Raw genomic sequence first — 27228 nt, 5'->3', positions numbered from 1 at the left:
CTGCCCGAGGGAAATGAAAAGGAGTTGCATTTCATCTTCCTTGTGCAGATCTTCACATTATGAAGCCATTTGGTAATAATATGATCAGTATATTCCATATCATGTACTTTGTGTCTTTAGTTGCTAACATCTTTTTCTTCTCAAACTGCAACATGAAATATTTCCCTAGAGTTCCACTGGAATCTGAGTATACACTTCTTTTTTACATCTGAGAAATGTCACCCTTGCTTCTGAACACCGGTTGTGCTAACATGGACTCCTATCCTTGTACAATTCAGATTCTGAGCTTGCTTTGATGTACAACGACTCATCGGTGCTGGAGAACCATCACTTAGCTGTGGGTTTCAAGTTGCTGCAGGAAGAAAACTGTGACATTTTCCAAAATTTGACCAAAAAGCAAAGACAATCACTGAGGAAAATGGTCATTGATATCGTGAGTACAGTGGCATTTGCCCTTTTTTGAACTAGAATACCCCAGATTTTCAGGGCTTCTGTGAAGCAAATTGATGCAGTGCCATATTTTAGATGGTATGCGTCCTACGTACTGCGTCCTCCTTGTCGACGACATTTCGTCACCTGTACTGTACCGCGTAACTAAACAACCACAGACTCGCAGGTGTCGAAATCTCACAGCAGGGTGGAAAAAGGAAGCTAGGGCATGGGGGGCATCCCCATAAAGAAAAATAGAAAGCACGGGGAAAGGGATGAGGGCGTTAGACCTTTGCTTCTGAGCCACACTTCAAAATACCTACAGCTACTACTATCTTCTGCAAAGCAGAAGATACTAGAAGTATGCTTACGCTTCTCATTAATATTTACTTTTCAGGAAAATAATTGCAGTGCTTTGTTGTGCATGTAGTTTTGTTTCCAATCCGCATCTAGCAATAATAGAATTAATGTCCAGAAATCAAGGTTCCAAATGTCAATAAGGTGTTTGGCTGTTCTCGGCTAGGCAAAGCTCTGAACTTCAAATAGGCAGATGAACAGCCTGACTGTCTTTGGTGTTTGTGTCACAGACAATAGTTAGGTCAAAATGAATGCCATATTACTGCTTTATTTATATCTTCCTCTTGCTACAACCGTTGTTCAACATATTAATGAAAAGGCATTTTTGTGTTGTAAGTGTTAAATGTTTATGTTGTAACTAATATTCCCTGAAACCTCTATAGTGCATGTCGTGAAAGAATTTGTGTATAAAATTATTTTTGTCCAATACCACTGCACATTATCAAGCTGCGAAACACATCTGGCACCTGTTCGTATTCTAGGGATGGTCAGGGTTGTCAGGAATTGCTTATGCTCACTGTGGGAATTAACAATGAAACTTTGCCTCTAAGTTGGTGAAGGTTAATTAACAATGGATGAGAAGGTCTCCATTTTGTGGGAGGTTATTACCTACAAAACCGGTACATCGTGGCATAGTTAACTTGCAAAACTTACTTCTGAGGGAATTTATGTGGTAACGTATTCCCCCTTAGGTGACGTTTTTCCACTTCCACACTCTTCAGATGATACACATGATAGTCGATCAGTTAGTCCGGTCATTTCTCATGACATTCTACAATGTAGCCAACATATCGGATAATTTTCGCTCTCATTTTAGTGATCAGTTATTTTTACAGATAATTTACAGTTAGTTTGAATTTGGAATAACTATCGACAAAGTTGATAAGTAATTGAGCCAAGATAATTGAACGGTGAAGGGCTACAAAACATAGCACTATGTCTTAGCACAGTGGAATATTCATTGTGACGTACTTTTCGTACTCAAAAAAGTGGCAAATGGAATAACCAAAGGAAATATAAATGATCTGAAATGTGCATAGACTCACCTTGCAATTCTACATCATCCTGAATTCTGTCACAAGGGCATCTACCCTTGTTTCTCTTTAGAAGCTAGTAATATTGTCCGGCAAGGGTGCTGGTCCACACTACACTGCAAGGACACTCCCTGTTGCCGGTACACCGTGTTTTCAGACCTGGATTAAAAGTCATTGTGATTCGATGTGCCACTTCAATGGGTTCATTGGAAGCAACTCATGAATATAACTCCCATAACATATCAGGTTGTTAGACCAAATCCAACGATTGGAAACATGGTAATCACCTATTGAGGTGGCAATCCACCAGCACACATATTTGGACCATCTCCAAGGGTGTGTTTCACTCTCAAGGTGCTGAGTGGATATTTACAGGAAAACATTTGGTGCTGAGTTTCCAGGGTCAGTTAATGCAAACAAATCTTTAGAATTAATCACACCTGAAATGTGGTGCCTAAGTGTCCTCTGTGTGTACTGCATAACTCCACTCTTCTGCTGATTTGTTGCTGCAGTGGCCACAGATGTCAAAAACTCCTATCTATTCCTTCTGCGAAAGTCATTATTTTCACCTGAGGTGAGGTTGCCATCTGGCCACTGTGAGTGAGAGTGAGCCAGCAATCTCTTTTTGTAGTCTGGCACTTTCTCCTGTAGCCAAAAGAGAGGCCAAGCTGTCATCGGCTATGTACGTCATCCTGCGCCATTTAGTAAGTTAGTTCATTTGCTTATTTATTCCCTAAGGCCGGTGAGTTTTGTGGTTGTACACAGGATGCAGTTGGGTGTCACATTCCAGTGGGGAGATGCTCTTACAAGTAACTAACTATTCGATAAGACCTTTTACCTACAGAATCCTCTCAAATAAATGAATTGCAAATTATATGACTCAAAACGAGTTAATAAAAGTTTCTCAATAGCAATAAAAGAAAAAAGACAGGACTCTCGGCTTTCTGCTTCAGATGACGCGCTAGGGTACCAACTATTCCCAGTAAGGTGACGGGCAGGTGTTTCCTTCGGTCATCATGACAGCCGTCACTTCTATGTCAGGAGAAGCAGGCTGTGCAGCAGGAGCACCTTAGGATTGCTACATTCAGAAGAATGAACTAGCATGAGGTTTCCATAGCAACGGGATGTAATGCATTCTAGCATTGAATTACTCGATCTTTTTAACAAATTGTTTTTTTTTCCATGGCTAAAATCCGTAAACCCATAATGTTTTCACACAGGTACTGCAGTACCCCCACCCTTCTGCTTTAATATGAGGCCTGCATGTTGACCCCTCCCGCTCTATTCATTTTCGCGCCACACTCTCAGCGGAGTGCATTGTGCTCAGCCGTATTTTGTCTTCTATTTTTAGGTGCTGGCGACAGACATGTCTAAACACATGAACTTGTTAGCGGATTTGAAAACCATGGTGGAAACCAAGAAAGTGACAAGCTCTGGGGTTCTTCTGCTTGACAACTATTCTGACAGGATTCAGGTATGGATCGGTGATGATGAGGAGTAACCTCCGCACCAACGCTACCTCTGTCTACCCAGCCCCCCTCCTCCGCTGTCTTCTGGGCACCTTGCTTCCTGTTCTCTTCTGCACCACCCTTCCCTTGTGTGATCCTGCGTTCCAGTCCACCCCATGTAGATGTTCTTGAATGGTTTTGATGTTAGGGAACAACAGCTCTGTTAATTATTCCTTAGCCTAAATCTGTCCAGAAGGCAGTGGTTTACTAAACAGTGTGCTTTTGCGTGACTTGTGAGAGTCTGTCATTCTTCATTGCTGTAAAAACTCCTTATAAACTGAATTCTGATGTCATGTGGTTTCCACAGTCAGAGAAGATTGTGTACTGACATTTACAAAGCAGCGTTAGTTCAGGCATAGTGCTGGTGAATTGCACTCCCCTGGCTATCCCCTGATATTAATTCCACACTTTAGGTATGTCATATTTAATACACAAAACTATTTTCTTTTGTTCAGCTAATTAAAGTTCTACCACTATAATAATCCTCACAAAAGGCAATTCTTTCAAAAGAAAGCTGCTTTGTTTTATTTAGGGCCTCATTACGAGTTTGGCATTCATAAGACCACCAAACTGGCAGTGGAGGGTGGACCATCATGGCTTAGGCGGTCCAACCGCCAAATTACGACTTTGGACCACCAAAGGACTGCCGTCCCGCCGGGAACATAGTCCCCGACACATTACAGCAGTCGGGCTTGCAACCAGCCATGGTGGCGCTGAATTAAGCGACACCTGGCTGATTACAACCCCCTTTTCTGTCAGCCTTTTCATGATGGGTAGCCCGTCATGAAAAGGCTGGTGGAAAGGAAGTGCTGTGGGCCGCAGGTGGGGCATCCTGCACTGCCCATGACCATGTCGTGGGCAGTGCTGTGGCCCCCTGCCCAGCACCCTTCGGAATGCGCAACGTCTGATCTGCAGACAGTGTGCATTCCAAGGGTGCTGGAGTGTTAGGATACTGGCTTCGGCTCCCTTAAGGGAGCCAAAGCCAGTATCCTAACACTGTTCCCACCGGTCAGCCCGGCGGGAATGTGTATTACAGTGTTCCCGCCGGTCAGCCCGGCGGGAACATTGTAATACGCTCGGGGGGAACGTCACTGCTATGGCGGTGGCGTCCTCTCCATGAGTTTGGCGGTCCCGTGGTGAGACCGCAAAACTTGTAATGAGGCCCTTAATTAGCATTTTGTATTAGATGCTTTTTTAATCTAAATAGGAAATGTTCTCATTCATTAGTCATTCATAGATTTTTCTTTTTTTTTCTTGTGCAATACCCGGGGATGCATTTCGATTCCTGTCAGCTATAAAGGTGCGGGTGATTATTTGGGGTGCCAAAGATGCCACAGTTGACCACAATACACTATAAATAAGGAGTGGTCTTTAACTATGGCAGTTATTTTACCTGGGATTACATTTTTACATAGTGCTAAATCATCTAAGCATTTAAAACCCTAAGGTCCAATAGTATAGAGAAAACATGCATACCATTGGAAGATGCCATGAAGGGTTTCATCCGTTGCCTATAATATACAGGCAAGAACAAAGTCTTTGGTTTTCTCTCGCAGCAGCATTTCCTCGGATACCGTAGCAGGTGCGTTAGTTTAGTGGCACTTCCCTTTCCAGGGTGAGGATACCTCATCTGATGTACGTAAGTTGATGCGATTTAAAGTTGTGACTGTGATACGGAAGACATGGTAGCACAAAGGAAAGAACACAGAGGCAGTGTGGAGTGCTCATTTTACAACAGGAAGTGCTTTTAAACGGAACTTGTAATGTAACAGCAGACTGGGGAGTAGCTTCCTTGGGGTGTTTAGAGTAGGACACCGCCCAAAAAATGCACTCTAGGCTTGGTAGTTGGGCCTGGAAGCCCCAAGTCTGGTCTGCTATCTCCCTGTTGTTTTTCTCATTGTGAGCCAAGAATAAAAGACAAAACAGTGGCCTTTTATGTACATGGGAGAGATACCCATCTGGTGGCTAAATGTCAAAATGTAAAATCAGATCACTTGCAATCAATACCAGCTTCCCTTCCTGTTCAAATTGTTTGATCCGAACCAAATATATTTTGACGAGCCCCTTTTTTCTTTTATCATCACGTATGAGCCAACTTTTAAATACTTGAGTTTGGAATGCATGCAGTACAAGCACCTCTAATTTGATTTAATAGACTGTAATGTTGGTCCAGCTATAATAAAAATCTAGGCCATTTTTAGGGTTTACGTGACTACTGTCTTTTCCTCTTAGTTCATTAAAGGCATCAACTTTGAGGGTTGGAGGGTGAGTCATAAGTGTTTATAAAATTGTCACTTTTAATAAGTGTCTGCCTATGCAGTGACATAATCTGATGTACTGAGGTGAAACACTTCTGCATGTTAAGGAAATAAACTTTTTGCTTTTTGAAGAGATTGTATAATATTTTTACAGTATGTCTGTTGCAAAATATACATGCCAAATGTTTTCATGGCTCGGCTCATGCACCGACTACTGGAGCCAAGCCAGAACCATCGCTTGGCTCTGGCTTAGCTCGCCCCATTAATTTGCCTGCATGACCTCCATTGTTTCCGACTTGGGCTTAGTTCATGGGCTGTCAGTCACTTGATAAAATGACTTGTAACAGGTGAGGACTAGAAACATTGATCCCTGCCCACTTGACAATGCTACCATGAAGGCTTATTGTAGCAGAGATGATGAAAAGTGTGTGGAGTGAAAATCCATTTGAATAAGTGATCCCAGGGCAGGGAATCAAGGCCATTGTGTTTTATGTGATCGTAGTCATGAGTTCCAAGGGAGAGCCACTAGGCCCAGGTGGGATGGGCAGGGGCATAGCTTAACCAGGGGTGTTTGGGATGTGGCACCTCTCAAAGGCATTCTTGATTTGGTAGTTGGGTCTGGGCCCTGAGTCAGGTATGCTATGTCTGTGTATGTTTTTCTCTTCTCATTTCACTAAAAGGTTTTAAGTTGTTCATTTTTTGGATTGGTACCTTAAATGTAGTGACTGGTTTACCAAAAAATAGTAAATCCGCATCCATACTAGTACTCCTTGAATTGGTGCAAATGTACTACTTTTTTGGAATTCACATTGTCAGTAGTAGGCCGAGAAAGCTGTACTAGTCACTACTTTCCAGGCACATTACTATCAAACATCCAAAAGGTGATAGGATTAATTCTTGCATAAAGGCTTGCCAGTGGTAATCGTCTAGGGTAGCATTTGAACTCATTGTTTTTTGCCCATAGTGTCACCTCAGACTTAGGCCTACCTAATGCAAACATTCCTTCCTTTCTGAACCTTGCTCATCCCACTCTTCCACCCTGCAGCACACTGCTTTTGTAAGAGAGAAATGTGAGATTCAACCCCCACCTGAACCTCATTGACTAAGCCAGGCCTGTAGTAACAGAGCTTCATACATGGGTGAAAATCTTGACCTTGTGCATCTCAGCAGTGCAGAATGGGTTAATATTAAATACTCTAAAACTTATACATGGAGAGTGATTGTTGCTGGTCGTCTTCTTCATTCCAGGAAAGAAAATAGAATCAGCAACAGCGCTGAGACGCCTTTTGCAGTATTAAAAAGTAGAAACTGATCCTGCCTCTGCATGACATCATAGATTCAGACTAGCAGAAGGAATACGCTAAAATGAATGTTCTTTCCTTTTGGATATTCTTTCTGACCCAAGGAATATCTAGATCACACTGGCAGACACAAGAACAACAACAACAATAATACCTGCACATATTAACATATTATTGTGGTATGGAAATAGGTAATTTATTATAATTGCTACATTTTGGTCCCTTCATACAGTCATTGAAACCTCCTAAAGGGTGATGGATAAAATGTGTGGACAGTTGCTAAGTTGTTGCGCTCTTAAAGATAAACACTACATCACTTTTTAGGTTTCGCCTGCACTGTGCTTGTGAAATCTATTGTATGCAATATAATTCTGAAAAGTGACTTACATCCCGCTTTTCCTTTTCAGTGGTTTGTGTGCTTGCCACTTACTTTTCCTCCTTTTCTAATGGTTGTAGCATACTCTTTCCTTCTGCTATTCGTGTGATCAGTGTTCCAGGGCCTAAGTACTCTTGTCCATCCACTTTTGTAGAACCTATTTTAAGGTTTTTCCTGTACAGCTTGGGCTGTGCTTCTTTTATTTCTTCCCCATCCTTTACTTAATTTCCCAGTGGCTGCACGCAATTCAAACATGCTTGTTGAGTTCGGTAGTTGCTGGGTGTATTCATCAGTACCGTGGCGTCCGTCTTGCAGCTTCTTTATTAGCACCAGATGTGGATGCTCAGAGCTGTGCTAAAGTGGGCTGTAAGCTTCTGAGAAAAGGCCTTTCTCAGACCAGGACAGTTGTATGATGGAACCACGCATGCTTTTTATCACGCATGCCTTTAGAATGCGGTCTAAACAATGAATGAGTCGTTTTCACTCATTCCTTTACCACGAAAGTTATTTCACTGATATGCCTTAGGGAAGTGCTTGACTTTGGAATAGTATAATTTACTATTCTAATTCCAGTATGTGCAACAGTAGGGAATGTGTTGGACTTAAAATCCACCACCAGTCCAACAATGCGGTCCCTAAAGCAAGTTGGCGTAAAACTTGCTTGGTTCAGGAATGCATGGTAAAGACAAATTAATTGTTGAGACTGTGTTCTAAAGGCACTGCGTGGTGTCCGCTGCGTGGTAAAGGCTGTTTCATGACCCGGACACATCAAACAGAACCAGGGCTGGAAAGACAATTTTCTTTGAAAACAGCAGCTGGATTGGCAATCTTCCTGCCCTCGCCTTGCATGTTAACACTCTCAATAGAGGGTAATATCAACAGGACTACTTTATGCCAACCAAAATCTGCACTTACATCATATGGCAACGTGGGGTGTCCATATAATGCACATAAGACTGAAACAAACCAAATATCCTTTTAAAAGGTGACCTAAAAAATAAGTGCAAGCACTGTATTTCGTTAAACAGAATCATTTATTAACACCTTACCTTTCCAACAAGCCTCTGATGGGGTGTGTACATACACTGTTGAGCATCATACTCCTCCCTGCTTTTGTCCTTTTTTGTACAAGTGAAAGTCAGCATCTGCAAAGAACTTCGTGTTTTTATCGACCTACATTTATTTTATCATGTCAGGCTTACAGCGAGCCTTCCCCTAGTGTCTGTTTCAAAGCAGTGGAAATGTCCACGGTCCTGATAAGTCATGGCGGCAGGAGGGGTGGATGAGGAAGTAGAGAAGCCACTGCATATCTAGGCTGGTGCTCACTTTTGAGAACAAGCTAGTAGTGATGCTTCTCACAAACCCAGCTTTTTCGCTCTTCCTTTATTTGGTGCTACTCACCACACTTAAAATAGTGCAGTGACTTGCCTTCCTGTGTCGCAAAGGTGTGCCACCTCGCCTGCATGTACTGTCAGCAGATTTTTTAAGCGCCCAGATTCCCATAGGGTGACAGTGCAGCACTATAAGAATGCTGATTGATTGAAAATGAAAAGTTTAGTAACGTTCACGGAAAGCACAGGCACAGCAGAGATCTTTCATCAGCAACATAAACGTGTAATGGAGGGTGGCATTCCTGACAGCAACCACAATTCTAAGTATAAAATTCTACATTTTAAACCGAATGAGAAAGAATAACCCCAACGTTGAACAGCGTACTTCCTAGGCGTGTAGTCTAGAGTGCTCTTCCTTGCTGAAAGTCTGGTTTAAGTTGAGTAATGTGTGCATTTAGTTTATGAATTTTGCCATTACTGGTGGACAGCATTGAGTGGCAGATATGTCCTGTAAAACTCCCAACTTTTTCATTCTTGGTGATTTCAACATCCATGCTGATGAAGAAAATTGTATATCTGCCAAATCTCTACTTTCTGAATTAGCATTATTAGACCTGACACAGCTGATTAAGGGGCCCACTCATATCAAAGGCCATATTATCGATTTGGTGTTTAGCAACCTTCCTAACTTATCGCCTCAGGTCCCTCTCCCCTTGATCGGGTCTGATCATTATCTAATTTCACTCACGCTCCCTTTTGCCTCTGCCCCCTCCTATCTATTGCCCATGATGTTGACCTTTCGCCAATGGTCATATGAACCATATGGATTGGTTGGATACATTACATTTCTCTCACTCCACCTGTTATGGCTCTGGGCCTTGCCCAACAGAGAATTTAAATAAGTGTATTTCCACTTCTCTAGATACCATACTGCCAACCAAGACTGCCATTAGAAGGACTGGTCGTAAGAACAGACCATGGTTTACGCCTCAACTGCTTCAACTAAAAAAGAAGTGTAAGCAGTTTGAAGGGAGGTGGAAGAAGGACTATGATGACACCTCTAAACTAGAATATAGAAAGGCGATCAGATCTCTCCATGCGTAAATTAAACTAGCACTAGCAGCTTTCTATACTTCCAGAATTGAACAGTCTGCTAATTCTCCCAAGGAGATTTTTATGATTTTTAAAGAAATGACCCTGGACCCTTCCTTGGATAATCCATTGGAGGCCTCCACAGCTCATAGTAATAGTCTGGCAGGCTTTTTTTAAAGAAAATCCTAGATATTCACTTGACTTTTCCCTCTAACTCTTCTCGAGAGATAGACCTGCAAGTACACGACAATTCCCAGTCCTCTAGAGCTACATTCCCAGTTTTTCAACCAGTGGGGAAAGACATAGTGACAAATTATCTTTATACAATAAAATCTGGATCTCTTTTAGATCCCGCTCCCCTTATATTTTAGCTCTGGGCTCGAACATCATTGCGCCTGTATTATCCAACATATTATACCATTCTCTGACATCTGGTCTTGTATCGCATCACTGGAAACATGCGGTTGTTAAACCTCTTTTTAAAAAAAACAGCCTTGATGCGACCCTTTTTTGTAATTACAGACCAATTGCTCTCCTTCCCATTGTATCGAACATAATTGAAAAACATATCAGCAACCAATTGACAGGCTTTCTTGAAAGTCATAAACTTCTCCATCCCCCACAAATGGGCTTCAGACCACAACACAGCACTGAGTCGGCCCTGTTGGCCGTCATGGAAGACACTCATCATCGATTGGACTCAGGCGGTTACGCAGCTATCATCTTATTGGACCTCCGTGCCGCATTTGATACGGTGGACTATAATATATTACTTTAAAGACTATCATTAATAGGAATTGAAGGCACCACCTTCAAGTGGTTCTCCTCCTTTCTGAGAGATAGGACTTTCCATCTTCTTGATAGTTCTTTCTTTTCTAACACATTTTCCCTCACTTGTGGGGTTCCTCAGGGCTCCTCACTGAGCCACACTCTTTTTAACATTTATATGTCCCTTTTGGCTCATATTGTGGAACCTTATGGTCTTTCCTTGGTATCATATGCTGATAATACTCAGTTGGTAGTTTCTCTTTCCACCACTGGTAATGCAGAACAGGCCAACCTATTCTCCTGTCTTTTAGATGTAGCTAGATGGATGGCCCACTCTAAACTTAAACTTAATGATGATACATCAGAAGTAAAGTTAGTTGGGAACTTCTCTCTCCTCAAGTCTCCAGCCCTGGTACTAGAAGGTCTAAAAGACCTTCCTCCGCCTAAGGAAAACTTAAATAGTTGAGGCTTCTGGTTGGACTCCCGTCTCATGATGGATTACAATTCTAAAAAGTTAGCCGCAACCTGTTTTGGCCTACTAAGAACCATTAGAAAGATATTTAAAGTTCTTCCATTCTTGGCCAAAAGACTCATCATTCAGGCCCTTATATTATCCCGTCTAGACTATGGGAACTCTCTTTTCCTGGGCTCTTCTGGCTACGTAAAAAAGAGATTGCAGGTTGTGCAGAATACTGCCCGTTTGCTCATGAATACTCCCAGACACATCTCTGCTAAACCAGCACTGGCCTCGCTCCACTGGCTCCCCATAGAACAACTTATTCATTTTAAGGCTATTTACATGGCACATAAAGCCCTTCATAATAAGGGCCCGATGTTTCTCACACCCCTCAGAGTGCACTTAGATCCTCTACTACCTTGCTGGTTAATACCCTTCAGTTTAAGAAAGCAATACGGGGAGGCAGTTCTTTTGTTGTTAAAGCTGCCTACCTTTCTAATTCACTCCCTCTGGAACTTAGTCAAGAGCATCTGGAATCCTCCTTCTGCAGGAAACTGAAGACGTTTCTAGTCTCAGCGTAGGCATTTCCCCAGTTTGGTGGTCTACTTTTAGCGCTGGGCAGCCTTTGGGTAGCCACGCGCTCTAAAAATGCAGTAAACTAAACTAAACTTTGCGAACTTCATTTTGGAGACGTAGTGTACATGGCAATCGAAATTAAAACTTTCACAAATGGCACTTCCTTCCCTCTGCTTGCATGGACTTTACAAAGCTCCCAGTGATGCTTGTCCCAAACAAAGCTTGTTTCTCTTTCTCACTTTTTGCCACATCCTCCTTTATCCACTCCAGACCCCATGATTTGTTTGTTTACATAATACCTAGAGGCAGCGAAAGTAAGTCCAGTTTGTTCACCAAGCATTTATTGGCCTTCAAACCCAGCTCCTTAAATGTTTGTAAGGTGCATCTTACGCCTATAACAATAAATGAATGTGACCTTGTTTTATTTTTAGTCTTGCGCTCCATCAACGTGCATTTGTTTGCGTGTCCCCGCTATCGCTCTCTGTATCTCCCACATCATCCTTGCTTTATTTTTACACTGTTTTAGTGAGTATCAGTGCAGCGTTAGCAATTGCGCTGTAAAACGAAAGTGGCCTGCTACAAGCATTTGTGCTTTTAAACAATGTTTTTTAAATGGCTTGAAAGCCTGGAGTTCTTCTATAAAACAGGGCGAGGTTTTATGCACCTAAAAGCTCCTCACGACTTTCTCGTTGACTTCACCATTGCACACTGCTATTCCATTTAAGAATTCAAGAATTGCCTTTTCAAACTGCAAGGACAACAGCAGCCTTATCCTGCCCACCTAGTATGACTCTCACCCTGTACACTCACACAGTTCTCATTCTGCACTGAGCACACATCAGTCACCATGTATTCAGACACTTTCACCATGCACGCAGACACTTACCCACCTTCAATCATGCACCACTCACCCAGCACAGAGAGCACTCACACTATTCCCCCTGCGCTCATACACTGCTCCCACACCTCTTATTATTAGTCCCATAGGCGAAACCTAATCTGTTTACCAATGCTTGTTTCTTATATGACCTTCTGACCTTCTCAGAAGTCACTGAAAGAGATATTGTCCCTTTCCCTTTGAATTTTCTTAATGTATAAGTATATTGAAGTTGACCCCACAATGTATAAGAAAGCAGACTTTCCCCACGTTTCATCTTGATGTCCGATATGCTTGGGTCTCCCCCAATGTACTAAAAACGCAACCCCATGCTTTAAGGAAATCATGCATAGGGGTCAAGGCCAAAACTTTCTTTTCACCACAAATAAATACTATTACAGTTATCAAGTTAAATTTGGAAAATAGTTTGTGCAATAGGTATTTTGTGGTTCTGATCCCCAGAGCATGAAACTAGCTAATGCTGTCTAAAAATATTGAGGCCAGTAATGCAGCCTAAGCTGTCCTTCTCCTATCCAAAAAAAACTTCCAGCAGATCACCAGCCACCACTAACAGTGGAGCTGCAATCTCATGAAGTAGACACAAACTGGTTGTAGTGCACCAAGAAAATCATCACTCTCTTGGGAGTTCTTGATGGCAAAGAGTGTTAATGCTCTACATTGCTTTTGACAGGAGTGAAAGGACAAACATAAGATAAGTATTCAAAACCACAAAACATTGGGTGGGATTATTTTATCCACTCTTAAATCCCTGCTCTATACCCTGTATGTATGCCCTTCCCTAGGGGGTCACCACTTTATGGATGGAAAAGCTCACCCATTTAATGGTGGAATGCTTCATCATTAGCTAGTCCAACTCACTGGGTTAGGATAGTACTAATCCAGTGGTCTCAACCGTAGTCCCCGGGGAGAACTATCTCCTCATAGGGCAGGGAGATCCCGATAACTAGTCTTCTGGTCAGTTGAGTACCAGTATGGTAAAATCAAAAATTCAAACTACCTCAGCCTCTATCCAAGAAACATTCTTTATTGGGGATGAGGCGGGGTAGGGTTAAATAGAAAGAATTCACCCTTATTTTTCAAGGTGATAATGGTGACTAGTGGATCTACAATGGATCCCTGCACCTTATGTTAGCTGCCAACATGTTTTGGCCATCTCTGATATAACCACTGGGAACATTTTTCTCTGGGCGTACGTCCTCCGACCTTCTTCAGGACAACGGTCTTTTAATCCCTACTATCTAGCATGTCTAGCAGTTCAGAATGCAAATAGGGTAAGGCTAACTCTTATCTTAGACCTCCAATTGTTTCCCTGCAAATGTCAGGGGAAAGCCTCATCAATCCCTAGGAGGGGGCGTACCCCTATAGTCACACATTCTTCAAGGAGAGTCCTCTGTATTTTCACATAGGCCGGGCCGCTCGCGTTAGTACTATCTTAACCTGACGGGTTGGACTAGCCAGTGATGAAGCATGCCACTATAAAGTGGCATCCATGAAGGGGTGACCCCCTAGGGAAGGGCATACACACAGGGTATAGAGCAGGGATTTAAGAGTGGATAAAAATATTCCTTCTCTATGTTTTGTGGTTTTGTTATAGGTTATAGGAGTGGATGGGGTTTGGTAATTCTGTCTCTCTGTAGTGATTTTATTTGATAAATATTCGACAGTACAGACTTTGTCATTCAATTTTTCTGTCAGAAAAAAAATGCTCCCAGGACACTATGAGAAACATGACAACACTTGCATTTTCTGTGCCTCGTGCTTTATGTAAATTAGAGGTGGGAAGTGACTGCAAGTGCTAGAAACACATATTCTGTGATTTAGCTGTTCCTGTTAAGAACATATTTTCCCCTCCTTGCATATTCTAGATTCTTTCTCTCAGCCAGCAAACGTGTAAATGAGGCGTTTTCTGTGATTAGGGACATAATGTCACAGCTGCTGAGTGGTAAATATAAGTTTGTTTATTTTAGGTCCTCCAGAACATGGTGCACTGTGCTGACCTGAGTAATCCAACCAAGCCTCTTCAGCTGTATCGCCAATGGACGGACCGAATAATGGAAGAGTTTTTTCGGCAAGGAGATCGCGAAAGAGAGCGAGGCATGGAGATAAGTCCCATGTGTGATAAGCACAACGCATCGGTCGAAAAGTCGCAGGTAAGCACGCCTTCTTTAGGGTTCATCGATGCCTGTTACTGTTCCAGGGGTTTACAAAAGTAGCTTATTTTCAGTATCTTGTTAGCCTCCTTATTACTACATCAATGAACCCTGTTCTGGCTTTAGGGATATTGTGGAATTAGCGCTTATTTCAGGTATCCAGGGAATGTTTGCAACAAAATTGTAGCATTATTTTTTAAAGTACTGCAATAGATAAAGATTGAATAATGTGTCATATGGTCCGCAAATGCGCAGAAATTCTTAGAGAAAACTGAACTGCAACCTAGATGTTCACCTGGAAATATAAGTGATCCCAATGTCTGATGGCGCTCATTTCACTGGTGAAGGGAATGTGTTTGCCGGCCCGACTGTCCATGTTAGGAGCTCCATTTGCTGCCTGTGGAATACAGAATGCAGTTCAAACTCTGTGCGTGTTCTTTAAAGCCTTGCAGGGCTTATCCCCTTCTTTTATCCAAATGTATTTGCAGATATACACCATTGCGTACTGGGTGATCCTTTGCATCTCGTCTACTCCTAATACCAAGAACAACTAAAGCCCGGAGTGGAAGGATGCTCACTTTTCAGCCTGTGCACCTATTCTTTAGCATTTGGCCATCATGACTGAGTCGGAATTACTTCCCTTTACGATGCCTTGAAGACTTGGGCCCATATTTATACTTTTTTAGCGCCGATTTGCATCAGTTTTTGACGCAAAAGCGGTGCAAACTTGAAAAATACCATTGTATTTTGTAAGTTTGCGCTGTTTTTGCATCAACAAGTGGCGCAAATGCAGCGCTAAAAAAAGTATACATATGGGCCTTGGTGCCAGAATGATCAAATATTCATGCAGCTCAATGCAGCAAGACACCTTGTTGCACTGTGTGAAAGGGAGAGGGCAGGAATGTGGCGCATTTAAAATTATATTACGGATTCCTGCTCTCTGGCTCCGCTGGCGCACAAACTGCTGCCTAGTGCAAATAAAAGCATCCTTGCAGCACAACACAAGGGTGCCTGATTTGTAGGCATGATTCTTTTTATGCAGGAAGGGGAGCTTTCCTGCATAAAAACAAATCTCCTAGGCTTTTTCCTCTTTCCTCTTTTACATGTGCTGCAAAATGTATTTCTTCTTGTTAGGCTTCTCCCGAGGGCATAGCATTTTGAGCAGTCCTGGAATCTACCACTGATGGTAAACATGGGAATGCGCTAAAATCCATGGGTGAGTGCGTGGAAACACCCATGCTCCACCCATGGAACGCCTCTCTGGGGCAGAGTAACGCAAGTCAGCAACTTGTGCTGCCTAGCGTTACTCCAGGTTTACTAAGCAAATCAGGGCCACGCATGGTTGCCTTGTGTTGCTTGATAAATCTGAATTTAGGATTGTGTTGTCCTTTTGACAGCCTGTGGTACTCAAGGGCTGTGCAATCCCTTGATAAATCTGGCCCCTAGTGTTAATTAAATTCAACTCTTTGCTTCACCTTTGCCATTCTTACATGGAGTAGTTATGTAATGGTTTTACCTCCAGGGCCAAGAAACCTTAGGTGACCGTGCACTCTATCCATTTATAATTACCACTTGAACATTTGGCTATGATGGTGGGATGATGTCGAACAAAATAATTTAAAATGTAGAGCTCTTTCAAGACAGATGGGTGCCAGTTACCTCATTTAAATGAAAGAAAGAAAGATTTGTTTTCCACCAAAGACCTCAGTGTGCATATCACTCATCTACACATACATTTGAAGCCATGCAAAGCAGAAGACAAACTGACCATTCGTACATCCCTAAAAGCCAGGCGAAACGTGTTGGCTTTTCATACTGTGTATGCTGCAGCTTATACTAGGCATTCAAGGGTATATAACAGAATATGGAAATATTATTAGAAACAAGTAGAGACACTGAACTATATCCAGAAACATGTGGAATATAAATATTATTTTGAGATGGTTGAAAATAAAAATGTCAAATTAAAGTTTGGATCAAGTGAAGAGTCTCGTAACAGAGTGCCAGAGCACTGCATTTCTCTCCATGGTGAACTCTTCGCTCTTCCACCCCCGAAATGTAAAACTCTTTGTTTTGGTGAGCGTACATTCTCCTGCCTTGCCCTGGTAGAGTGAAAAGCTGTTCCCTACCATCTTTACTTAATGCCTGATTTAGCATTTTTCAGGAAAGCGTTCTCATAGCATGCTGGTGGATTATTCGTTATCGTGCACATTGTTTTTTGCACCCTAACAGCTCACCTTGAATTTTCTCTGCATTTTACCTCCACTCACAGAATCTTTTAGCGCCATTAAATCGTTGTGTGTGTGTGCTTTGTAAGTCTATTCACATTAAAATTAACATTCCTCTATCAGTGATTATTCTAACCATCCAGTCATGGGAAGGAGGTGGCTAAGAGTTCTTATATATTGAACTTTTCTATATTTCAGATCAATTTGTCTAAAACAGAAGTCACACTGGGCATGGTTTCTATTCTTCGGCAGAAACATCTTTTTAAGAGTAGTAAAATGAATTGTAAACAGTTATTACTAATCAGGCACTGGAAACTAAAGCCTTTAGAGTAACCTGTTATTTAAAATGATTTTAAAAACCAGCAGATAAATAATGTATGTGTGCATGTGCAACATGCGTGACATTACGCATAGCACAATACATGGTATAGCGAGGGATTGTAATACATATAAGCACTTTTTTTCGTGCCTTATTAAGTGTACAGTTATGAGCTTAGTACGTGGTATTTTCCTTGTAAAATCAAAACACAAGTTAATTAACAAGTACATGGTTACCACTGATGATCTTGTGCTGTCCGTGTGCTTTTTCACACATTTAAATACGGATCTTGTTAACCTAGTCGTTGGCTTTATGTAATGCTGATGTAACTTTGATATGTAGTGGGGAAGAAATCCTTCGAAGTAGCTTCATGTATATGCTTTCCTTCAGTGCTTTAAATGGAAAAATATAAGTGCAGGTACTCTGTAATAGAGTACCTGCTTGTTTCTGAGAAGTGCCGGTACTTTCCAATTAAAAGTATTACGTTTTTCTTGAGATATGCCGGTACTCTCTCTCTCAAAATAAAAAAGTGCCGATACTCAGTACCGGAGAGTACCGGCCCATTTAAAGCACTGCTTTCCTTTTTATGGAATGCTCATAGCTGATGTTTCTGAGAAAGTGCTCTACCTTGAACTGAACACATGCCTAAATTCATTCACCCTGTCTTAACAGTGTTCCGCACTCTAATTGTGTTTCTTCTTTTGTGCAGGTGGGGTTCATAGACTACATTGTTCATCCTCTCTGGGAGACGTGGGCTGATCTTGTCCACCCTGATGCCCAGGACATCTTGGATACACTGGAGGACAATCGTGAATGGTACCAAAGCACAATCCCACAGAGCCCCTCACCTGCCCCTGATGAACAAGAAGAAAGTCGACAGGGTCAGACAGAAAAGTTCCAGTTTGAACTTACACTGGAAGAAGACGGTGAGTCAGATACCGAAAAAGACAGTGGTAGTCAAGTGGAAGAAGACACCAGCTGCAGTGACTCAAAAACACTTTGCACCCAGGACTCGGAGTCAACAGAAATTCCACTTGACGAGCAGGTGGAGGAAGAGGAGAGTCAGACAGAACCTTGTGTGCTGGAGGAAGAGCATTTGCCTGATACGTAACAGTATTCAGGAGCGCACTCTACTGAACCCTCTCCCTCTTTCACTTTTTAAAGTTAGAAAATGGTTTCCAAAGCGCATGTGACATGTCGTGGCCATAGCACCATTTCATCGTCTGCGAGGATGTTTGTTGAACAAAACTGACATAAGTGATTCAGTTTGGCACTCAGGAATACGTCCGAGAAATTCAACTTCATGGCATCAGAGCGCGAGGGGAAAGCATCCAGGAACAACATATGGACCAGTTCTCAACTTGGCAATCCTGATTGCATTAATACAGCCTACTCCGGGATGTTTTCCAGAGGTGTGCATCTCAATGTGTATGTGTTTTTGTGCCGAGAGGCAAGAAAGTTCATCTTTTTCACAACGTTTCAAGGACACATCTAGAATGTAAACGCCACCAAGTCAACGTGTATTCATAATTGGCACGGGATGAATTCGCTCACAGGGTGGAAGATGCGCTGTGGAAATTGCATCATTTTCTAATTTCATGTCTTCCTGATACAAGACTAAACAAGCAGATGAGAGCATGGCTCAGGGGGCCAGTCTGTGTCTGCGTTTTGTATCATATGTAAAACAGAGATCTTTTGTAGAGCTTACTTTTATTATTAAATATATTGAGGTATTATATTTAAGAAGAAATATGTTCAGATCTTCATCTGCCACTGTTTATTTTTTTCCAAAGAGTAACTTGCAAGTTTTCTGTCTAACTCTGTGCTACACTGGATAAAAATAGTTTGACATTTTTTGCACCTTAGGTTTTCATAGCAATTAAGTGAGAGATAGAGCTCCATTACCACGTGCAGCACTTGAGTGCCGTCAAAGAATCTTTTTTGCACAGGAAACTGTTCCAATACAATGTTGGTGTTTATAAATATTGTTATGGTTAGATTTGTCCGAGACTGGTACAGGGTGAGTGCTAGGAGTGTATGCCATCACGCTATGCCATGCAAACGTCAGCTAAGTCTAAGAATCTAGCATGGACAACATTTTCATTTCTCATCTTTAACTCAAAACACAGAACTTGAGTTTTTTAGAGTTTTTTTTTAATTCCAAAAGTGTATTTGTTTATCACATTTTAACGAACCCTCAAGGCTTCAGTAAAAATATACTTAAGGATACATGTGCAGTCAATCGTAACTGAAATAAAACAGCCTTCTCTTCTGAGTACCAAATACTTCTTATGTGGAGGCTGTGAGAGGAGCTGCTGTTTATATAGTGGTTGCCGCAAACGTGTGAAATTGCTGAGAATTGAACAAATCAAATGTAAAATTCATGGTGTTGTGTTGGCACTTTTCATCTCCCACAGAAATATTTTAGAACCCAAAATTTTAGAACTATGTCACAATCAAAGTAGAGATAAAGAATAACCCAAAGATCCCAAAGCCCAATCAGCAGAAATATTTTTATGCACGCCTCCCATGTGAGCATAGAAAATTGTCATTTCCACTCCTAGTTTTGAAATCATGATCACGGAATCAGGTTTTTAAGCAAAATGCAACTTCCTCATGTGGAAAAGTTTGCCTAATTTGCATATCATTCTATGTATAAAATCGAAAAAAGAATTGATGGAAAGGCATGGAGTGGGAGTTCGTCATCCTAATTAATTATGCACACCCATAAAGCTCTGGTTTGTAAGCATTGCCAAATCTTTCAGAGGCAGTTTTTCACTTACAATGCACATACACAATTAGATCAATACACCTTAGGTTTAAGTGAATATTTTGTGTGTGAAAGTGGCCACAGTCACTCCTATATTTCATGGGATTGCACAGCAAGTCATTTCTCTACTAGGAAATATTTTGTTTGTATGAAAGTAACCAATAAAAATAAAGTGCAAATGACACTTTTTCACTACTATTACCCAAGAGGCTTTCCCATGATAGAAATCCAACTGGTGTATGATTATGGATTCCGAGTATACTCTCAGAAATCTTCTCTTGCAAAAGATTTCCAGTGCTAATGCCTGAGGAAAAATGTTTTGTAAACGTCAGTATTATGAGAAATCTCCTCATTTGCGAATAGGCCCTTAAATATTATGCCCATACCTAGGTACATTGTACCCCCTTTCTTAGTCACCTTTACACTTTCACCAGTTTTAAACAACTTGTGTGTTTTTTAAGCAAGTATTGGATTGGATGGGCAGCAAAGTTTTAAAACTTAACACTGAAAAAGCAGGAATTGTAATAATAACAAAAAATAATTATGGACTGCTTTTTTGGCTATTAGAAATGGGAGTACCACCACCCCAAAACATTTGCAAAAAGTCTGGGAGTAATAATAGACAAGGAGTTGTCCTTAAAACTGCAGATAAGCTGAGTGATTTTTGTGTCTTTGTGCTCCTTTGTGTTAAGAAGATAGCTAGGTTACCAACTAAAAAATATGAACCAAAATTGGAAGGTAACATTTAATTGAGCAAAGTCTTGACTTTTGTCGTTTTTCTCACACAAAAATCATTTAATTTTGCATATATCATCCTTAAAAATTTGTCATAGAAGCTGCATCCTTCAAAGATTAAATTAAAGCAGATGATTATTTGCTAGCCAGCCCAGCCACATACTATATTACAATGTAGTGCATATTAAACTTTAAGCACAGTTTAATCATCTTTTTGCAAGTATGGAAAGTGTTCGCCTCTTGCAAAACAGGAAGGTACCTGTACATGTCAGTGTTTTAAATTGTGAATTCATCTCATTATTCTGTTTCACCTGTTTCAGTATGCATTTTCAGGGTTGGCCCATTTAAATTGAATGGCATTTTCAAACATATGGGTCTATAGTTTGAATCACCTTGACGCATGACCCCCACTTACTAGTGATGGTTGACTGTCACTAGATGATGATGGAGCACGATGGAACATCTTGGTTCATAGACCATTATTAAAACTGACCATTTGCTGTTACAAAAATCAATCTCACTAAAGCGTGAACAGTTGACTGTGAAATGTATGTTTAGTATTTTGACAGCCCCGCATTTTAAACCGCACAGGCAGTGTTGCTAATGTTGCTTCTTCACTGGATGAGTAATTAATACCAGTTGCATTTTGCAACTGAAGTTAGTGAGGTAAACTTAGTTATTCAGCAGAAAAGGAAGCCTTTTCATGATTTCCACCACTTAGTTTGCCTTAATCTTCAATATTCTGTTAATTTTTCATGTCTCATAGTCACTCAGACAATGAATCTGAATGAGCTTCCTTATGTCATTCTAAGTGTTAGTGTGAGTGGAAAGAATAGCGGATTGTGTCTCATTCATATGATTTCCATATCGCTCTTCACCCACAGTTCCCTCTCTCGAACCCCCTGGAGTGCCTGTAATCTTAATAATGATAAAAGCAATATAATCTCCAAAATTAAGTCTAGACCTGAAAGGGTTAACAGCTGCACTAACCTTACACATATAAAGGATTTGCCACCACATTGTGAAATGCACCCATACACGGACAATCACTTTGTAGTTAAACACATCATTTATTTAGAGCCAGGGATCTAATAAACTGTACAATCCTTTCTTTTCTTTCCTTTGCCAAAGTGTGTTATAGCATTGCACACTGCTCTAAAACAATATATTTTCCAAGTGGCTTTAATTGTTCTTTTATATAATTGCCATATTAAAATGCAGCGGTGTACTGTGTGAAAAACACCTGGTGTTTCATACCACAGTACACTTTAGCTTGCAAGTTACTGTGTTCAATATGGCTACTTTGTTTTTTGATTATGTTTTATGGTGCATTGTTATGATTTGTGATGCGATTGTACAGTAGGCAGAACAAATTGCATTCAGAGAATTAACACTTGAATGGAACTGATTTTACATAGCTTTATGGCCATTCTTTTAAAATGCATTATTTATTTTGTGCCATGCATTTTTCTCACCATATGACCTTACCTATAATACAGTCTTGTTTGTCTTTGTTTACAACCATGTATTTATTGTATTGTACATACTGTAATGTTAATTGTAAATTAGCATTTCGTATTAAACATCAACCCCACCCCAGGGGATGGTGTCTATATTTTGAAGCTCTTGGTGAGAGAATGAAAATGATCTATACATACTCCTTGTATATTTTCCCTTCTGTAATATAGTGTATGTGATTTCAGAGCTTGTTTATGAAAAAGTGAGAAACTTATAAAATACATAAATATATAAATTTGTATACAGTAAAAAAGCTGCAGGTCTTTGGTCCCAGGGCTGTGCCTTAACTTTAATAATATGTAATTCTATTTTGCTGCATCTGAAAGTGAGGTATTGGTGGGGCTAAGGTTGGGCATTTTTAACCATTTTTATTGTATTATAATGGCTCACTAGCTGCAGATACATTGTACCAAATTGCAATACGTTCCCTTGCCACACCTCATTTATTGTTCATACCATTCGTCATCGCACTAACTTCCTTTTGGCTGTGGAGTGCCTATTAATTCATATTATCCCAAGCAAGAAAACACAATGGAATAAACATAAATTTCTGCACCATGTAGCTATTTTCATACAACAGAAGTAAGCCTTTGGCATTCACATGTTGTGTAGGATATAGTTTGTTTGAATTTTCAGGTCATTAAGCGTGTCATCACGTCCTTCATTTCAAATTTCTTTGCGGGTCAATATTTACTCTGCTGCCTGTATAGAATAGATTGACAGATCCTGTTCATCTTCAACAACATTTTGAACACTCTTAATACTGTTGGAAGTATCCAAAGCTTTCCTTTTGTATAGAATATAGATATTTAGATAGCTTTGCACAGGGATGTATTAATGCACTAGATAAAGAAATACTAGAACCTCTTTCAACTCTAGTATTAGTTTTTCAACTTTAGGATCCCATCCCCTTAAAATGTTCCTTGACCTGCTCCCCTGCTGCCTAGGCCCAACTCTGGATAGTACTGTATTTCCTAGTGTACGATATTGATACCTCTTTTCCATTCCATTGATGCCCAGCCCTAGGAGCGTGAGACTGTTCCATGGAAGGGGAGAATCTTTTTTGAGGAAAAGTAGAGCCTCCTTTCTGACACACAAACTGTAGATTTTAGCAGCCCTGGTCCAAAGGAATTTGAATGCTTTTGTTAATAATCGTACAAAAGGGACATTAAAACAACAGAAAATAATACACCTGATTAGTTTTGTTAATATTTTATTTTGTTCGGTTAACTTTCAGTTTATCTTTAGAATGGCAGCCTGTGTGGACACTGCAAATGAACACTTTGTTTCTTAGCCTCTCTTACAGCCTATGGGATAGTACTGTACATCAAAACCTTCATATGACATTTTTATATGCAATGGAAATAAAAGCATGGGTTGGTTCTGCCTAGTTATTTATGACTCTGTCTCAAATTCTGTTTTGTTGGATGAATGTTATTATTACGAAATTGTAGTGCCAAAGCATATGTTGTGTATAGCTAAAATCCACAATTTCACAGTCTTTGCACGGTACCATGAAGATGGCTTGATACATTCTGCAAATTATTGCACATCCACTGATAAATTACCAATTACTGGCCTTTATATCACCACTGGTTATTGTAATCATCTCCATGATTCCAATTAGGATTATCTAGTTTATTGTCCTTGGCCAAGCCACGCTTACTTTAGGGCTTTCAGTATCACTAATAGTCATTTGTATCACTCCCCATAATTGGCTTATCACTCTTTACTGGTTATAACACCCACTACGCCTGACTTGCTCTCACTCTGCCTTCTGTAAGGTCAACGAATGCAGATCAGTCCTAGCGGAGACCGCTGACAGTTTCCTTTCAAATTAAGCAATTACTTTCTGCATGCATCTAACCAGTGAAATGATATGGGTATCTGGCAATCTAGGGGTTGCCCAAACAATAGCTGAGTGATGAGCTAGACCAGAGTACTGGATGCAGTTTATTTAACTGAAGATTCCCACCACTACATAACCAACTAATATTTTGGCATTGGTGGTATTGCCACCAGACCAAACCAATTAGAAAATTAATTATAATTTTTTCCAAACCATGTACACTGTGATATGAACAGTCTATAAGAGTTGCTATAATGTGCTGACAGACTGATTCAGACCTCCTCAGGGTACGAAACAGTAATCTTGTTGCATATTCTCACTATGCTAATACATTTTTTTTCCAAAGTAACATGACTTTTAATGTATATGTCACAGTAATTTAAATGTTTAGAAATATTTGGTTAGTAACGTGGTGCTGTAGATACCCTGCAATCTCCTGCCATCTAGTGTTGGTCTCTGATGTTTTTCATTGAAGTCATTTTGAGAGTCACAAGGTAATGGTGACTCCTCCTTACGCTGTGAATATGCACAGACTTCATGTTATATTGTGCTTATCTGTGGAGCACAACACCACCATGTGCATGGCCTGCCTGAGGTTCCATCTCAGGAAAACTCTTCACTACTGAAAAAGGTGCTGGGCACATCACAAGATGTACAAACACTCCGTTGGGAGGCCCTAGAGTTGTGGGGAAGAAGCCCCTGAGGATGAAATTGTGGAAGCTGGAACCTTGAGCATCCTGCTACATCAACCATTGCCAGAGCCTATCTTGTCCTCTCGCTCTGACACAGAAGAAGAACAATACCTCATACGCAGAGCCGTAAGACCCTACACAAAACGACACCACGAGTATGCCAAAAAGACATTTGACCTTGTCAAGGGACCTTAAGGAGAGGCTGAGTACCACGTCCGAGAAGGTGAGACACCAGCCCCACTAAGCTGAGCCAACCCTCCAGGCACCACATAGCTCAGGACCCGTTTGACCTCAAGAGAAACCAATGGCGGCAATAACACTAGCATCAACAGGCTCTCAGCTATCAACCGAGACGAAGATCTTGACCACCCTGGCATCGAAACCTAAGCAGATGATTCACACAGCCTGTCTTTTGATGAAGAACACCTGTTTGGACCACAGGTTAAACAGATGCTGGAAAAGATAAAAAATTATACTGATACCACAAATGCTATGGGTGCCCTACAGCCCCCTATCTGCCAGATGCTCTTTTTGGGAGCAACTGTATCGGGTCTCCTCCAAGATTACCTCCACAGATTCAGGCTCCTACCAGAGGCAGCAATAAGCCTACCATCCCTACCCTTCCTGATGATACACTGGAGATGGGTATATAGCAGAAATAACAGAGGTAGAAGCAAACAAGATTCCAGCAGCAAAGGGGCCTTCACCACATCCATGCATTGACTCTCCACACCACCTCCCCAATCGCACATCTTGCGTTGTGGAGACTCCAGGATCTCGTGCCACGCTGGCAGGAAATAATCTCAGACAATGTGGTTCTAGATCTGCCTTGAACTTCCCACATGTCCTCCCAACTTACTACCCCATCCCTTAGATCTCAGCAAAAACATCTATTACTTTTAGAAGAAGAGGTGTATGCCCTGCTACAGAAAAAGGCCATTAAACCTGTCACCCTGCAACACCATGGAAAAGGAGTCTATACCCTCTACTTTCTCATTCCAAAGAAGGATGGCTCCCTCCGGCCAATCCCCTGACCTCAGGTTGTCAGCCAATAAATCCTGTCAAAGCATTTTGACATGGTAACCTTCAGGACGTCATCCCTCCACTGCAGCAGGTCCACGTGAGGACAGCACTAGATCTAGAAGAGACATATTTCCATATTCCCATCATCCAGCCCTCTGACGCAGAGATGTCTTAAAGAATGGGCAAAGTGGGCCCTGGCCCAGCATCCCAGCCTTTGGGGGGGGGGGGGCTATTACTGCCAGCTCTGTTCAGCATATAGTCTTGCCCTGGTGACCTTGAATAAGTTTAAAACAGATTGTTTTAAATACTGCTTTCCTTTATTTATTCTGTGGGTGATGTGTGTGAGTCGCTTACAACATCCTTTTGTGTTGATAGAGTCTGTTACAGATATTTTGATGAGAAATGTTATGTTTAGGTTTCATGCAACATCTGTAATAAAGGTTTCTTATAGATCAAAACAGGACTTAACATATGAGCAATAGGAAGGGGTCACAGAGATTATTTGCATTAACATTATAAAGCTGCAGCTGTGTTACAATATTAAAAACACACATCACTATCCCTTAATATTAGATGTAAAAACATTTAGAATTTGGATAAGTGTATGTTAGAAATGGGGTCTTTGGTTGGCAGAGTGGGGTCTTTGGTTGGCAGTCAGGTTACCCCATCCAAGCAAGGACCCTCACGCTAGTCAGGGTAAAGGAGAATCACCCTCAGTTAACCCCGCTCACCCCCTTGGTACCTTGGCATGAGCAGGAAGGCTTAACTTCAGAAGCAATGTGAAAAGTATGTGTACCAACACAAATAGTAATACAGTGAAACACTACAAAATGGACACCACACCCATTTAGAAAAATAGGTAATATTGATCTAAAGCAACAGAAATCCAACATACACAAGTCAAGATCTGAATTTTCAAAAGAATAAGAGTCTTAATGCTTAGAAAACAGTGAAAATGCTGTTGTTACACAAAGTACCTGGTTAGCGTAAAAAATAAAGCCGCACGGATGAGCGTGCGTCAGAAAAGGGTTGCGATGCGTCGATTCCTTACTCACAAGTGACGCCATGCATCGGTCCCTTCTCCAGTCGGCCCACAATGTGTGATTTTCTCCCTTGCAAGAGAGCGATACGTCGATTTCCGGATGGGGCACTTCGGATCCGCACAGAGTTGGGTTGACCTTGACGCCCAGGGACGATGCATGGAAAATCCAGTTGCACGGTATCAGAAAACCGAGCTGCGTGGAGTTTGCATTGTTATCAGCTTCGTAAGCGGGTGTTGAGCATCATTTCTCCAGCCGTGATGCAGGTGGAGCATCAATTTTAGACTCGAAGCCAGTGGCGCGTCGTTTATCAGTCGCGTTGCGGAAGGTGCGCCGAAAATTTCTCTGCATGGCGTTCTGTGCATGAATTTTCAGTTCTTGTCTGCCAACTTCACCTGTCATGGGCCCAGGTACTGGATAGGGCACCATTTGGCAGGGCAGGAGTCTCAGCAGAGAGTCCAGGTGCTGGCAGGGGAAGTCTTTGATGGCCCTGAGACTTCAACAACAGGAGACAAGCTC

General features: G+C 41.3%; 1 protein-coding gene across 4 annotated transcripts in view; it reads left to right on the top strand.

The window, feature by feature from the left end:
• The window catches only part of LOC138284067 (3',5'-cyclic-AMP phosphodiesterase 4D), a 1206532-nt gene extending 1183033 nt beyond the window's left edge, over nt 1-23499 (top strand). For all 4 annotated transcript variants that reach the window (XM_069222486.1, XM_069222477.1, XM_069222495.1 and 1 more), the window contains 4 exons: nt 279-433; nt 3172-3294; nt 14353-14535; nt 17792-23499. In XM_069222486.1, coding sequence (XP_069078587.1) covers nt 279-433; nt 3172-3294; nt 14353-14535; nt 17792-18193 — 863 coding nt within the window. In that variant the 3' untranslated portion in view covers nt 18194-23499. The remainder of the gene's footprint in view (nt 1-278; nt 434-3171; nt 3295-14352; nt 14536-17791) is intronic.
• The last annotated feature ends 3729 nt before the right edge of the window (nt 23500-27228 follow it).

The sequence above is a fragment of the Pleurodeles waltl genome, chromosome 1_1 (assembly GCF_031143425.1).
Source record: "Pleurodeles waltl isolate 20211129_DDA chromosome 1_1, aPleWal1.hap1.20221129, whole genome shotgun sequence".
Classification (NCBI taxonomy): Eukaryota; Metazoa; Chordata; class Amphibia; order Caudata; family Salamandridae; genus Pleurodeles; species Pleurodeles waltl.
Note: the sequence above shows the minus strand (reverse complement) of the source record. Positions and strands in the feature narration are given on the sequence as shown.